This window comes from Petaurus breviceps, unplaced genomic scaffold, assembly GCF_028583685.1.
Source record: "Petaurus breviceps papuanus isolate PSGF00001 unplaced genomic scaffold, PetGlider_PUasm1.0 90845, whole genome shotgun sequence".
Taxonomy (NCBI): Eukaryota; Metazoa; Chordata; class Mammalia; order Diprotodontia; family Petauridae; genus Petaurus; species Petaurus breviceps.
Genome location: NW_027187359.1, coordinates 14,704,317 through 14,719,828, shown reverse-complemented (window position 1 = coordinate 14,719,828; position 15,512 = coordinate 14,704,317). Strand labels below are relative to the sequence as shown.

At 41.5% G+C, this 15,512-nt stretch overlaps 1 protein-coding gene across 8 annotated transcripts in view; it reads right to left on the bottom strand.

Moving 5' to 3' along the window:
• The window catches only part of BIRC6 (baculoviral IAP repeat containing 6), a 317,039-nt gene extending 302,590 nt beyond the window's left edge, over positions 1-14,449 (bottom strand). For 6 of the 8 annotated variants that reach the window (XM_069072160.1, XM_069072164.1, XM_069072161.1 and 3 more), the window contains exon 1: positions 14,077-14,448. In XM_069072160.1, the coding sequence (XP_068928261.1) occupies positions 14,077-14,395 (319 nt within the window). In that variant the 5' untranslated portion in view covers positions 14,396-14,448. Of the gene's footprint in view, positions 1-14,076 lie in introns of all 8 variants that reach the window. The other 2 variants (XR_011165250.1, XM_069072166.1) reach the window with 1 other exon arrangement.
• Positions 14,450-15,512: the final 1,063 nt, after the last annotated feature.

Here is a 15,512-nt window from a genome sequence, read left to right as displayed (position 1 = left end):
AGAGGTGGAACCTGAGGCCTCAAGGCTACATGTGGCCCTCTAGGTCCTCAAGTGTAGTCCTCTAAATGAATCCATTTATTAAGAGGATTTGTTCTGTGACGTTTTGATGCAAAGGGCTGTACTTGAAAACCTACAGGGTCACATGCGGCTTCAAGGTCACAGACAGGTTCCCCACCCCTGGACCCATTATATGAAATACTATGGAATCAGAGAAAATCAAAGATGGAAGGAACCTCAATAGTCAGATAGTTTAAGTCAGATCAGAAAAATGAATCCCAACTTTTACAACTGATCACCTCACTTCTATCTGAAAACCTACAATGTATGAGAACCCACTGCCTCCCATGACACCATATTTTACCTTTTGAGAGCTCCAATTATTAGGCAGTTTTTCCTTATGCTGACCCTAAATCAGTATGCATCCCCTATTTCTAGTTTTGCACTGTGGGGCCAAGCAGAAAAAAGTCTAATCCCACTTCTAAATGACAGCCCTTTAAACACTTTAAATTTGCTCTTCTAATAAACATTCCATTTTCCTTAAACCAGACCACATGGCTTGGTCCAAAGTTCTGTCACCATTATGCTCACAAGGAATGCATGCAGCCCAAGGAGAGCTGTCCATTTTGATTCCAACATAAACAATGACAAACCTTTATAAAGGTAGGTGATAAGTTGTAGAGGATCCTGAACCCAGAGAATGAATTAACAAGCATTCATTAAGCTCTTACTATATGTTAAGCACTAAGGATGCTAAAAAAGGCAAAAGCTGTCCCTAACCTCAAAGGAACTCACATTCTCAACAGGGAAACAACAAAATAAATAAATAGGTATATATAAAACATACAAGTATTATCTCAATTGATCCTCACAATAACTCTGGGAGATAAGTGTAATACTTTTCCATTTTATAGTTGGGGAAACTGAGACTAAGAGAGGTTAAATGACTTGCCCAAGATCACACAGCTAGTAAGTGAGGCTAGATTTCAATTCTTCTGGCCTCCAGATTCAGCTCTCTATCCACTGGGCCCAGATGCTTCTGGATTAGTAGTAGCAAACCAATTAGGAAGAAGTAGGGAAGGAGTTAAGCACTATCTTGCTGCAGTAAAGAAACAGCTAAGATAATATGAATTTGTAGTGGAGCCAGGTAAAAGTTTTGTGATTTCCTCCAGCTCCACGTGGGAGCAAAGGAGGCAAATGATTAGAGTAATCCAGGGCTGGGATTTGACATATGAACAGGGACAGGAAAAGAGGACAAAAGAACTGAGAGAGAGTAAAAGATTATGTGGAGTTGAACTGGTTCACCAATGGGTTAAGATTGAGAAGGGAGTTCAGACTGGTCAGAACAGGGTTGAAGACGAGGGAAAGAACTAATGGGAGAAGGGAATGAAGGTCTCACTGAGGATGAAGTACAATTTGGGGGGAAGGGGGTCAATAAAGCATAGGAAAAATAGAATGATGAAAGTTTATGATCAGATGAAAGAATTTCTGAGTTCATGAACATGAAAGTCAAATACTTATGGGTGATGACAAGATCAAAATTACCCAACCTCTACAATACCCCATTCCAGATCTGCAGACCTTTCCCACTAACTTTCTTAGAGTATTTGCTCCATAGGTAACAAACTTGCTTTCATCTTAAACCTTCCTTTCTCATTCTTTCCCCCTTCTTGTACTCCCTGAGAGTGCTCCCTTCTGATGATACAGCTCACTCCACCACCCTTTCAAGCCCTGGGTGCAGTTTCACTCACACAACTGACTCACAAGTTGTGGTGGGAGAGAGTCAGAATACTCCTTTCTCTCACTGCCCACTTTCAAGACTCTCCCTCTACCACTATCACTCAATAACCTCTCCTGCTTTGTGGTTTATTCAATCCCTATTAATTACCCAATCAAGATTCTGGTAGCTATTAATCTACAGCTCTCCAGGACACTACTATTTTTTTCTACAAGTTCAGTACCTGGCTCACATTTTTTCTCGCCTAATTCCTGCCCTCATACTGGGGGCTCTGGGAGACACTCGGGATGAAGATCCATCAAAGTAGACTAGAAGTGGTCTTACACAGAGGATGAGGACCAAGAAAGAACAGTGTCATGAAAACCTGATGTTCTTTCAACATACATAATGATATAACTCTCTTCCTATCCCCAGTTTGAACTTCTCCTTCCTACCTGGCCCTCACCTTGCCCCAAGTACCTTCTAACCCTCTTTTCAGCTTCCTTTTGTGTGTGGTCTTCCCCCATTAGATTTTAAGCTCCTTGAGGGCAAGAACTGTCTTTTTTTTTAAGTTTGTATCCACAGTGCCTGACACAGAGTAGACCTTAATACATGTTTACTGACTGATATTCCCCCAACACAAATTGATATTCCCTCAAACACCCTAACTTCCCAATTCTTCAATTTATTCATTTCCCCTAATCAACTCTCCTACTCAACCTTTATTACACACAGATGGTTATACTCTTGATCTTGCCATCATTCACAAATGTTCAACTTCAACATTCAGAAACTCAAATTCCTTTATCTCATCATAATCTTTTATCACTCCATCAACCTTTTTTATGTTCAATTTCTCCACCTCAGTACTTTTTCAAGTCATCACCCCTACCCTACACTAGCTACATTCTCCACCCTGCCTCATCTTAATCCCTTGGTGAATCAGTCTAATTCTATGCTTTCCTGTTCTATGCTTTCAAGTTCCTTTTGTCCCTTATCCAATAATTGATCTTGCCCTTCCAAATTTTAGCTTGGATAACTCCCACAATCTTCTGCCTTCACTCCTTTACTCCCATTCTCCTGCTACCAAATGAAGCTAGACAAAATCACAGTGCTGAGTAGGTTCTCCACAAATTTATATTACATACTTACAAATGAGTGCTTGTTGTTCAAGGGAATCCTTTTTACACCACTCCAATTTTATTCACTACCCACTCTCCACTGCAGTTTTTTCAAACTTTTTCATCACTCCTCAAACCTCCCATGGCTTCCCTCCCCCTCCCTGTCCATAGGTATGGAGCAACTGAGAACTTTGCCTCATACTTCAGTGAAAAAAATTGAGGTCACTGGTCAAGGGCTCCCTCTTCTCCCTTCTTCCTCACATCATTCAGATGCCTTCCCTCACTGTTTCCTCCTTCACCTCTAACACACATGAAGAAGTGGACAAAAGAGCTATGCCAAAGCAAACACCTCTAACACACATGACCCCATTCTATTTTCTCCAGCAATAGCATTGCTGCTATCAAACCCACCCTCATTTATCTTCAATCTCTTCCTGTCTACTGGCTGCTTTCCAGATGCCTACAAACAAATCTGTGAATCTCTCACACCTACTAGCTATCATCTTGTATCTCTTCTCCCTCTTTATTGGCTAAAGTTTTTGAAAAGGCTATCTATACAACTGATGCCTCCACTTCCTTTCCTCTCCCTCTCAACTCTCAGCAGTCTGGCTTCCAATCTCATCATTTAACTAAAATTCCTCTTTCTAAACTGACAGATGATCTCTCTTAATTACCAAATCTAATGGCCTTTTCTCTATTCACTTCCTTCTTGATCTCTCTACAGAGCATCAGATGTATTTATCCAGTCCTAAACTCAATCCAGATCCCAAATTTGTGGTCATCTTTCCCCAAAAAAAGCCTTTTTTCTCTTTCCACCTTCCTTAATACTGTCAAAGGCACCACCATCCTCCCAGGTATAGAAGTCTGCAACCCAGGTTTCATCCTCAACTCCTCATTCACTCTTTCACCCCTCATATCCAATCTGCTAAATCCTATCATTTCTACCTTCGAGATATCACTTGTATACATTCCCCTGACATTGCCACCACTCTGCTATATGTCCTTAATCACCTGACAAACCTGGACTGTTAAAATAGCCTGCCCATTGGTCTCCCTACTTCAAATCTCTCCTCACTCCAGCTCATCCTCTATTCAGCTAAGTAATCTTTCTAAGGAGTAGGTCTGACCATGTCACTCACATCCAAACTCCAACTATTTGGCATTCAAAGGTCATTATAACATGGCTCCTTCCAACTTTCAAGTCTTATATCTTACTGCTCCCCCATTCCATGTAATCTATGATCCAATGACACTGGTCTCCTTTCTGCTCCTCACACAAGACACTATATCTCTGCATTTTCACCTGCTGTCACCCATGCTCTCCTCAACTGCTTGTTTCCATGGCTTCCTTCAAGTCTCAGCTAAAATCTCACCTTCTTCAAGAAGTCTTTCCAGATCTCCCTTAATGCTAGCATCTATCTTCCTTCTACTGATCATCTTCAATTTTTCCTGTATATATCATGTTTGCATATAGTTGCTTACATGTTGTCTCCTCCATTAGATTGTGAGTTCTTTAAGGAGTAAGGGCTATTTTTGCATTTCTTTGTATCCCTAATACTTTAACACACCGTTTTAGCACATAGTAGGTACTTAATAACTACTTGTCTTGACTCCCTCTTCATCTCTGCCTAGAAAATCCCTAGCTTTCCTCAAATGAAAATTCAAGTGCCACTTCCTACAAGAGGGCCTTTCCTGATTCCACCTACTAATAAATACTAACAACTTTCCCCATTACTTTGCATTTTATCTGTAAAGGGTGTCCCAAAAATCTCAGTGTAATTTAAAGCTTTAGTGGCTTTAAAACCACTAAGGCTTTTTGGGATACCCTGTATATATTTTCCTTATACTTACGTGTGTACATTTTGCTTCCACCTAGCAGAAAGTAAGCACCTTAAAGGTAAGGAATGTTTTATTTTTATATCTCCAGGTCCTTGTACCGTGCCTGACACATGAATCATTCCCATGTGACAAGTAAATTTGCCTAGGCATAATAAAAGGCATAGATATGGATAGAGCTAATGATATGAGCAATTAATAAGCAGATGGGAGGAGGGGGAAGTGTTTCAAAGATCAAAAGTAAATCTTGTACAATGTAACAGGAATCAACAAGCAGTTATTAAGCACCTACTATATGTCGGCTAATAGGCAATCCTATCCACTAAACTATTCACTTATGTACATGGCACTATGGAAAGAAGCATAAGGCAAGGTCCATATCCTAAAAGGTGTTACAATCTAGATGGAAAGACAACACATGAACAAGTTAAATGAAAATCCAACAAAATTATACAAACTCTAAATTTGACACATAACATAAATAAATACTTGAATCTGAGTGCATAATTCATAAGAGGAAATAAGTAAATTTGCCTGAAGAGACCAGAAGGTACTGATAAATAAGAGTTCAAGACAATAATAAAAGTTATCACAAGGCAGTAAAAAAGATTAATTAGCCAACAAAAATGCCAAAAGTAGGTACTACTAGAATTCAAATGATAACAGTCTGGGATGAGGAGGGGAGGTTTTACTCAGTATTTGAATGAATGGATAGTAGGACAACAGGTATTCAATTAAGCTAAGAAACCTTGAACAAATTTTCTCAAAGTGTATTATGGGGCAATCAGTGAACTAGTCGTCTGAGAGGTGGGGTTCAACATGGAGATCAAATATGAAATAAAAGACTGGAAGAGATAGTTGAGACCTTTGTCTCAGCTTTTAGAAGGCTTATATTTAGAATACCATTCAGACCCTCAGAAATTCTGACCAACAAAACCACCACCATTTTTCCTTTCCTATTCAGACATCAGCAATTCTTACTCCAACCAACAAGCAATAGCAGTCCTTCTAGTATAAAAGAGGCACACTGAAGGCATATACTAATAAATTTTATTTTGGTCCAAAAATATGAGTTCATCTCATTTCACAAAGTTTCCTTAGTGAGAAAATAGAATTTTTCAACACAGATTTGGCAGTTGTACAACCTAATGTCTTAGTGAGCTGCCTATGATCTTTGAGAGGTGAAGTAATTTGCAATGGGCCACACAGCCATTCTGTGTGTCAGAGAGAAGACTTAAAACCAGAGCTTCCTGACTTAGAGCCTATCTTTCTAGCCAGGTAGTTTCTTACTGTACATTCCCTTAGTTTAGTTAGTCTATATATGTTGTACTAAACTTGTCGTCCTCCCTGTCTCTGCCTATAGAGGTTAGTAAACTAACACCCACTGATCTTTCAAAAAGATTTCCCAGTAAGTCAAATCAACAAATATTTGGTAAGTTCTTATTATGTATTTATTAAGCTCTTATTATGGCAGCTAGGTGTTGCAATAGATAGAGCTCCAGACTTGGATTCAGGAAGACCTGAGTTCAAATCTAGCCTCAGACTATTACAAGCTATGTGATCTACAAGACCTTACAAGCTATGTGACCTTAATTCCATTTGCCTCTGTTTCTTCATCTGTAAAATGAGCTGGAGAAGGAAATGGCAAACCACTCCAGTTTCTCTGCCAAGAAAATCCAATATGAGGTCAGGAAGAGTTGTACTGGACTGAAATGATTGTACTAGTACTACTAGTACCACACCGGTACCAACATGTACCAGCTGAACTGAAGGAAGGTAGGGAAGCAAAGGGGTGAGAGTGAGGAAGCTGAGGGTGTGAGTGATGGGAACATGAGAGTAAGAAGAGCATTCCAGGCTTAAGAAGAGTCAGTGCAAAGGCACAGAGATGGAAAATGTAGTATCCTGTTCTAACAAAATCAACTCAAGCCAGCAGGAATGGATTATATAGTATATAGAGGGGAGTAAAGTATAAAGAGATTGGAAATATAAGATGGGGACAAGTTATTAAGAGTTGTAAATGCCAAACTGAAACCTTTATAGTCAATCCTAGAAATAAGTAAAAAGTCCCTGGAGTTTACTGAGTATGGGATGATGTGATCAGATCTATATTTTAGAAAAATCACGTTATCAACTAATGGTAGGATGAATTGGAGTGGGAAGAGAATCGAGGCAGGGAAACCAATTAAAGACTATTAAAATAGTCTAAGTGAGAAATGATGAGGACTTGAACAATAATAACCCCAATTTCATTCAGTAGTTACTAAGTTAGGGTTGGAATTCTCTCAATAGGCTTTGGGATAAAAAAGAAGTTGACTTCTACTTCCCATGAATTGGCAAAAGGGAATATGGTCTGTCAACTTAATGCTACTGAGAACCTATCATCACCTGAACCCCACATACACACATCCTCTTGAGTTGTTCCTGACCTACTATTGTTCCTCAATCCTGGAAAACATACACATACCCAACTGCTTAGAGAAAGCTCTAATGAAGTCACTAAATCATGCTAATTTCCACCACTTAAAATTCATGATGCATAATCTCAACTGTCTCAGTAGCATGATCACAGTGCTGGTCTTAGAGTAAGAAAAACCTGGCTTCAAGCTCTGTTCCTGACACATACAGGTTTAAGAACCAATCTAGGAGTCATCCTCAAGTCATTATTCTCCCCTCCCTCACCATCACCACTATCCCTCCAAACAGTTGCAAACTCTTGATGTTTCAACAACTCTACCTGCACATCTCACATTAATCCCTATCTCTGGCAACTACTCTGGTTTATGACCCCATTACCTCTCACTTTGGCTATTGCAAGAGCCTCTAATTGGCCTCCATACAACCCCAACTGGTCTTCCTGTAACAGTCACTACTCTCTCCAATTCATCTTATACCAAACTGATAGTCCTGAGGCAGACAAAGGTCTAAAACAGGGGTGGGAACCCTGTGGCCTTCTAAGTCCTTGGGTACAGCCTTTTGAATGAGTCCAAGTTTTACAGAACAAATCTTTTTATTAAAGGGATAAGTTCTGAAGTTTGGATTCAATCAAAGGGCCACACCTGAAGACCTAGAGGGCCTAAACCAAATAAGACCTCTGTTCAATTACCTTCAGTAGCTCCCCATTTCCTCTAGGCTAAATTATAAAAATTCCTTGGTTTAAAAGACTTTCATAAACTGTCTTCAGCCTATCTTTCCAAGTTATTTACATAACACTCCCCTCACTCTAGGCTCCAATTAAAGTGTCCAGGCTTGCCATTTCCCATAGATAATTCACTTCCCAACTCCAGGCTGTCCCCCATGCCAGGAATGCACTGTCTCTGCAACTGTCTCTTGGAATCCCTAGCTTCCTTCAAGGCTCAGCTCAACTGTCTTTCTTTATCCTCAGCTATAGTGCTCCTCCAACTCCAAGTGACTGTATTTATCTGTATATACCCCATATTTATTTGTCTGGGAACATATTGCTCCTGCTTAGTAGAACAGAAATTCCTTGAGGGCAAGAACTTTCTCATATTTGTTCTTGTATTCCCAGAACCTAACAGTACCTAGCACATAACAGGCACTAAATAAAATCATATTGATAGATAAAACAAAAAATGATTACTTCAATCACATAAAATTAAAATTCTAGCAAGAATAAAATCAACACAGATAAAAGATAAATTATGTAGCAAAAAAAAAAGCCATGCATCAAATATTACTAATAGAAGTCTATATCCAAGATATATCAGCAACTGACACATATTTAAGTCTATTCCCCAACTGATGAGTGGTAAAAGGACATGGAAAATTCAAAACTAACCCAAACTATCAACAACTATATGAAAACAGGTTCTCAGTTACTAAAAATAAGAGAAATTAAAACAAACTGAGTTTCACCTCACATGCAGAAAATTGGCAAAAATGGTAAACTGAAAGAAAGTTTCATCTATATTAAAGGATTTACAAAGGACTTTTTGTGGTAGCAACTAAATGGGTACCCTTTGACCAGGAAATGGTTAAATAAATCATAGTACATAAGAGTAATAGAATGTTATTGTGCAATAAGAAATGAAGTATAAGAGAACCATGAGAAAATTTATTGTCATAGGATCATAGATCTAGAGCTGAAAAGAACATCAAGAATACAAAATAAAATAAGCAGAACCAGAATACATCTGACTACAATAGCCTAAGTAGGAAAAAAAAAAACACTAAGAAGCCAAACTCTAAATAATTTTAATAACACATCTGTGTCTCAAGGAATAGATAATGAAACATAGCTCCTCTCTCCACAGAGACAGGAGACGACAGAGAGCACAATGTTACATACGCTGTCAGATAAGTTCATTCAACGTTATGAGTAGGTCTCCCAGTCAAAAAGACCTGGGTTCAATTCAAGTCCTACCTCTGACTGGTAAGAACTATGTGACTCTGGGAAAGTCACTTAATCTCTCAATGAGTGCCCTTGGCAATTCTCTAAGACTAAAAACTACAAAAAAAGTATCAATCTACATTGATAAAGGGACTTTTGCTAACTGGGAGTTCCCTACATCAATGAAATCATAGATCCAGTCCCTATTCTTATCCATCAAATTTATACCTATAGATGTACACCTCCCTGACTAGACTGTAGGTTTCCTAAAGTCGAAGCTGTTTTGATTTTGTCTTTGTATCCCTCCACAGAATAGTCACTAGTAAATGCTTACTGAATGAACACCTGTTTCTCATTTTTACTTCATTTCTCCCCATGATATCACCAGTCTCCCATATTTGAAATATTAGTGTTACTTCCCTCTCTCATATCTCATAAATTACCAAGTCTTGGAATTTACCTCAACAACATTGTCTCCCATATACACTCTCCTCTAGTCCCACTGAACAATCCATCTAGACTAATGCAACAGCATCCTAAAAGTTCTACTTTCCTCCCAATCCATCCTTCCCACTGTTGGGAATAAGAATAACTTGTACATTTCTTAGGCACATATCTTGTCATGTCATTTTTCTGTTCAAACAATTCCAATGGCCCCCAAGTAAAGTTCAGCCCTGCATAATATGGCACCAGCCCAGTCTTACTGCCTATTACTCACTGCCAAACACTACATTGCAAATTGTCCTGGATATACTCCCCCTCCCTGATTTCATCAATTGAAAGCCTACCTATCTTTTAAAACTTAATTGAGATGCTGCCTCTTCCGGGAAGCTTCAGATTCTCCTTCCCCCATTCACTTCCAGTCCCTGCATACCACACTTCACAAAGCATTTCCTTCCCTCAGAGCTCTATTAAGTCTTTTTTTGTATCTCCCCCAGATCTGCAAACAGTAGGCACAAAGTTTATGAACTGAAATGCTATTGAACTGAATGATTTATCACTTTCATCTCTGCAAATCTCCTGGAACTGACTAAAGCTATAGCTAAGTAAGCAGTCAAAAAAAAATAGTGGGGCCCGGTAAAGAACAAGTCCATTCTTCCCTCAAGGTAAGCAACCATTAAAGTGTCATAATCTCAACTGCTCTGAAGGCCTGATGGGAGTCTATAAATATGCTCATACATACATACATATATACATACGTGTGTATAAAAGAAAACATAGAGGAGAAATAGCTCCTTTCTTCAAAAAGCTTATGCACTGATATCCATGGGTACACAACTACAATAACTTCACTTATAAATATAGCCCTATACCCACCTACAATTTTCACCTCTTTTAATAAAATATAGGACACTCTCTAATCACAAAACTCTAATTTACTCAAAACCAAATAAAAGTAAATAGTTTTATCCACCTCTAAACCTGAGCAGAACAAAATACCATACCTCCCCAAACACTGATATCTGCAAAAGCACTCATTCCCCAGGCACCTCAGCATTAATCTCTATTATTTCCAAAAAGTATTAAAACAAACACTTTGGACTTTAGCAACTGTTACCTACAAAATTAAAAGAATACAGGCCTTCAATTTTTTTTCCCAATAAATGGTAAATTGGAGTATGTCTATGAATGATAGCAACATGTAAGAATGATGATTTAGGAAATGTCACTATAAGTATTATAAGGATAAAGATGAACTTTGTGGCTGATTTAATGGTCTTTGGGGAGTTCTGAAAGAACTGGAGTATTTTCAATTAAAGAAATTATATACTTTTGAGCATACATACCCAAAACTTTTCTGCCATTTGGGGTTCATTGCTGTTTCCACCATCTTTTCAAAGAAAGCACACTTACTCATATGCCTTGTTGTTAAATTATATATACACAATCCTCCCTCAAAATCATCTATCACAGAGAACATTCTTCCCTCACCTATGTACAAACAAGCACATGCATGCACCAGGTCTCCACAACCATCTTGACACAGCCCAAAAACATTTCATATCCTGAATGTGACCTTCAGTCACACACAACCTAACCCTACCTCCCTGATCTCTTCTTTCTATTCACAAAGAAATAAACTTTAATACTTATAAATAAGCTGACATTTCCATGGTATTTTAAGATTTGCAAAGTACTATACATACAATATCTCATTTGATATTCACAACTCTGTAATGTAGGTACTACAAATATCATTCCCATTTTACAGATGAGAAAACTAAGGTTTCAGGGTTAAATTTCCCATAGTTATATTGAAACCAAGTGTCTAAAGTTATATTTGAAACCTGGGTCTTCCTGATTCAAAAATATGATTCTCTTCTACCCATACATGATAAGATGTATTCCCTATCTCTTATGCATTCCTTCCTACTCCCAAATATTAACATCAAAAACCATTCATTTAATTAAACATTATGGAATTCCTATTACATATCTCATACACTTGGGACACTTAATTCCTAATTTCCATTAAAGTACAGAATAAAAAACTGTCAACCCTCTCTCCAGGTGATACTTTAGACCGGGATACCATCTCCATTCGTCCTAATCTATAATGCTATTGCTGGACCCAGATGGCTCTCAAGGAGAAAATGAAGCTGCTGACCTTGCACAGCCCTCCCTCACTTAAATCCAATTTATTTGCAAGTCACAGCATCATCTTCCTGATGTCACGGCCCTCTTCAACAAAGAAGGACAAATAACAACTGTCCACATACATGGGACAACTGTCCTGTCACCTCAACAAACAAGACACCGACATTTCCCTTGACTCAGATTTTGTTCAGGTTTGTGCTCTGCAAATTTTTTTTTAATTATAGCTCTTCAGTTGGAACTTAAAGAAAGCATCTAGTCTAGTTACCTGACAACAGGTAGAATTTTAATTGAGAAACAATTAAGAGCCTCAGTCACTAACTAACACAGGTCACTCTAATCACTGGACCTTCTCCATTTCTTCCATATCTAAACAAATCACTGTCATTTTCTTCTCATTATGAGGCACCTATGTGGTATATTGAATAGAGCTTTAGATTTGGGAGTTTGGAAAGTCTGAGTTCAAATGTTTAATACCTGGGAAAGTCACTTGACCTTTGAACTCAGCTTCATCATCTGCAAAGTGAGTATAACAGCAACCCCAACCTCACAGGGATTTAGAGAAGATCAAATGAGATAAAAGTAATTCTACTTATATAAAATCTGTGACTATTTCCACTCTAAGCTGTAGATAGTTTGTAGATAGCTCTTTGCTTGTAGCCTCTCCCTTTAGATTGTGAGATCCCTGACAGCAAGTATTGGAAAGGGGGAGGAGAGAGGTCCTTTGGTTTTTGGTTTAGCTTTTTCCCTTTCTTTGAATCCCTAGTACTTAGCACTATGTCTAACATATAACAGACACTTAATAAATACTTGTTGATTTGAATTGACTAAAGTGCTCTGCAAACCTTAAAGCTTACACACATACATATAAAATGAACACCACTGGAGTAAATGACTCTTCATCCACTTCTGAGATAACTCTTCATCCTTTTTAGTATTGTAGGATCATAAATTTAGCACTGGAAGGGACTTGGAGGTTATCTAATCCAACCCTTATTCTTCAGCTGAACAAACTGAGACCCAAAGGGGTTAATCGACTTACCCATGGCCATGTAGGTAGTTATCAGTGCTGGAATTTGAGCCCCGTTTCTCAGGCTCCAAATGCTTGATTAAGCTTCCCACTTTACCAGGATTGCCTCCCAATTAACAGTTCTAAAACCACTCTCATATAAAAGGTTGCTAATCTAAGGCTACCATCATGTCAACTCTAATTTAGCCAGCCTCAATATATATTAATCTTATCCAATAAACATTTATTAAAAACCTACTATCTATAAGGAACTGTGCCAGAAGCTAGAGATACGAACAAAAAAATGAAAATCAATACTTCTCAAGGACTTTACATTTTATTGTTTGCAGACTGGAAGAAGAGATAGAACATTAAAACAGCTAGAAAAACATGTAATTTGAAGGAGAATACATATTAAAACGTTGCCTGGCCCACAACCATTTGGTAAAAGGTACCATGCCTGTCAATTACCCCACCCCAACTCTTCCCCAGGAGTCTTAATAATGAGAAAGTACCATCTTTCAGTACACAAAATTATAAAAAAACAGCAAAAAAAAAAAAAAAAAAAGCCCTGGTATTTCGGCTAATCGAGAACCCAGGCAAACCAAGATTCCTACTTCTGTTTATTCTAAGTTTTTAACCTCTGGGCAAAAGACATGGAGACAGGGAGCAAGAGGGGCAAGGTCTCCACTTCAGTGGCATCCGGCCCAGCCCGATGCCTACCTCCGGGGGTCTCGAGAGAGAGGACAGGGCCCACACTTCGCCCCACCCGACGAGCCCTAAAGGCAGGCCCTTTGCACCTGAGGGCGCCTATTTCTCCCTCCCACGGAGAAATGGAAAGAAAGAGGATGAGGAGAGGAAAGTAAGGAAACGAAACTGGGGGGCGGCCGAGCTCTTCCTAGCCCCTCATCTAGAGCCTCGACCCCGAGGAGTAAGCCGGCCTCCCCGCACCCGGCTAAGTCTTCTACCCCTTTCGCTTTCATATCAACCAGGGACAGCGGCGGCGGCTTCCGCCCTTCCACGGAACCCAACACCTTCACCCCATACCCAGCCTCGTCTGGAGACCGGCTCCGCCGGAGCCTCCTCTGGGCCTCCCCAGACCGGCAAGGGCCAGCTGAGTTCATCGCCGAAGCCCGAGGCCCACAAAGGCAGCCCCTACGACCACCGCTCCCCGCCGACTCCAGGCCAGACTCCAGGCAGGCCTTCCCTTCCCAGCAGGAGCCGCCGCCAAAACTGGCTCCTACCCCAACCCCCACCCCCACCCCGCCCTCGGCCAAGCCCGGCCGAGTCTCGCCTCTCCGTGCTGCCCGCCCGCTACCTCTCCCAATCATGCCTCTCCCCTTCCCCGGAGGGCCGGGACCTGTCTCTCTGTGCCCGCCCCAGCACTCGGAAGCCCGGCCCGGCCCCTCCCCGAGCCGAGGCCAGGGTCCCGCCGGGGGCGCCCGGGACTCACCGCTGAGCGCCGAGGCCTGTAAGGTGGCCCCCGAGGTGCCGTCGATGACTTTGATGGTCCCGCGGCTGGTGACGGCCAGGATGGCGTTGAGCGCCGGGTGGTAGGAGAGACTGTGCAGCCCATCAGCGTCGCAGCGCATGCAGCCGTCCCGCAACACTAGCCACTCCGAGACCCCGGCCCCGGCCGCCGCCGCCGAGGAGGAGCTGCCGGGGCCCGAGGCCGCGGCAGCCGCCATCTTCCTGCCTGCACTCAGCACAATCACACTGGGAAGCGGCTCAGTGACAGTCCCGGGAGGAGCAGCGCCGCCGCCAGTCACCATCCGGGGCCAGGGGGCAGGGCGAGCAGCGTTAGCCGGAAATGAAGTCAGGGCGCCGGGCACGCACGAGGAACGTCAGGTGGCTGGAGGGAGTAGCGGGGAGCCGCGGTGGCCTGCGGGGGTAAAGGAGGCGGTGCCGGAGGTGGGGTGGGAGGGGGTTGGGAGTCGGACGAAGCATGCGCACAACTCACCCTGTCTGCCACGCGCACCGCGCGCCCTTCCTCTAGCAAATCCTCGCGACCGGGCTGCTCTGTGGGCCTCCCACCGCGTGGCTCCACCCCCACCCAGCCTTCGCGAGCCAAACTCCACTTTCCACGTTGGGGGGGAGTGGGGGCGGGGGCCCAGGCTACCTTCATGCTTTTGCCGCCTGTTGCTGCGCCTTCTCTGGCTGGCCTGAGGAGGGACTCCAGCCAACCACTGGAGGACTGTGGCATCGTGGCGCCGGGGAGGTTCCCCTGGCCACTCGATTCGCATACCACTTGGACTCCCCATGTTTTCATATAGCTCATAGATTCAGAGCTGACGGGAAACGGAGGTCATGTATGTAGTCCAACATTTTCATTTTACAGCCAGACCAAGAGAAGTTAATCGACATGTCCAAGGTCATACAAATAGCAAGTGGCAAAACAGGGATATAACACGAACTCCAGATCTTCGTACTTTAGAACAAATGACATATATTTCAGGAAGCCTTCTCGAATTAGCTTGACTACAGCTCTTTTTTTTTTTTTACCTGCACCTGTTATTTCATCCGTGTGGGGATGCATGTGGAGAATTGCCTGGAATACTGAGAAGATAAGTGACTTGCGCCTGGTTTTACTACAGCTAACTAAGTATGTGTCGCAGAATTAGAACCAGGTCTTTCTGACTTGAGGCAAATCCTTTACCCACTATGCAATGCTACCTTAAAGTTAGAAATAACCTGGTCCTAACTCTGAGGTCCTTTTCAGCTCCAAATCTATGATCCTATGAACTCCTGAAGAGGGTACCCACTAAGAGGGTTAGGGTTGCTCTGGAGACCCCAAAATACCAACAGGCCAGGTCCTGCCGAATGAATTCGACTGGAGTCTTCTCAGCCAAAGAAAAGTAAAGTTGATTAAAAGTTCCCTTGTATTAGACA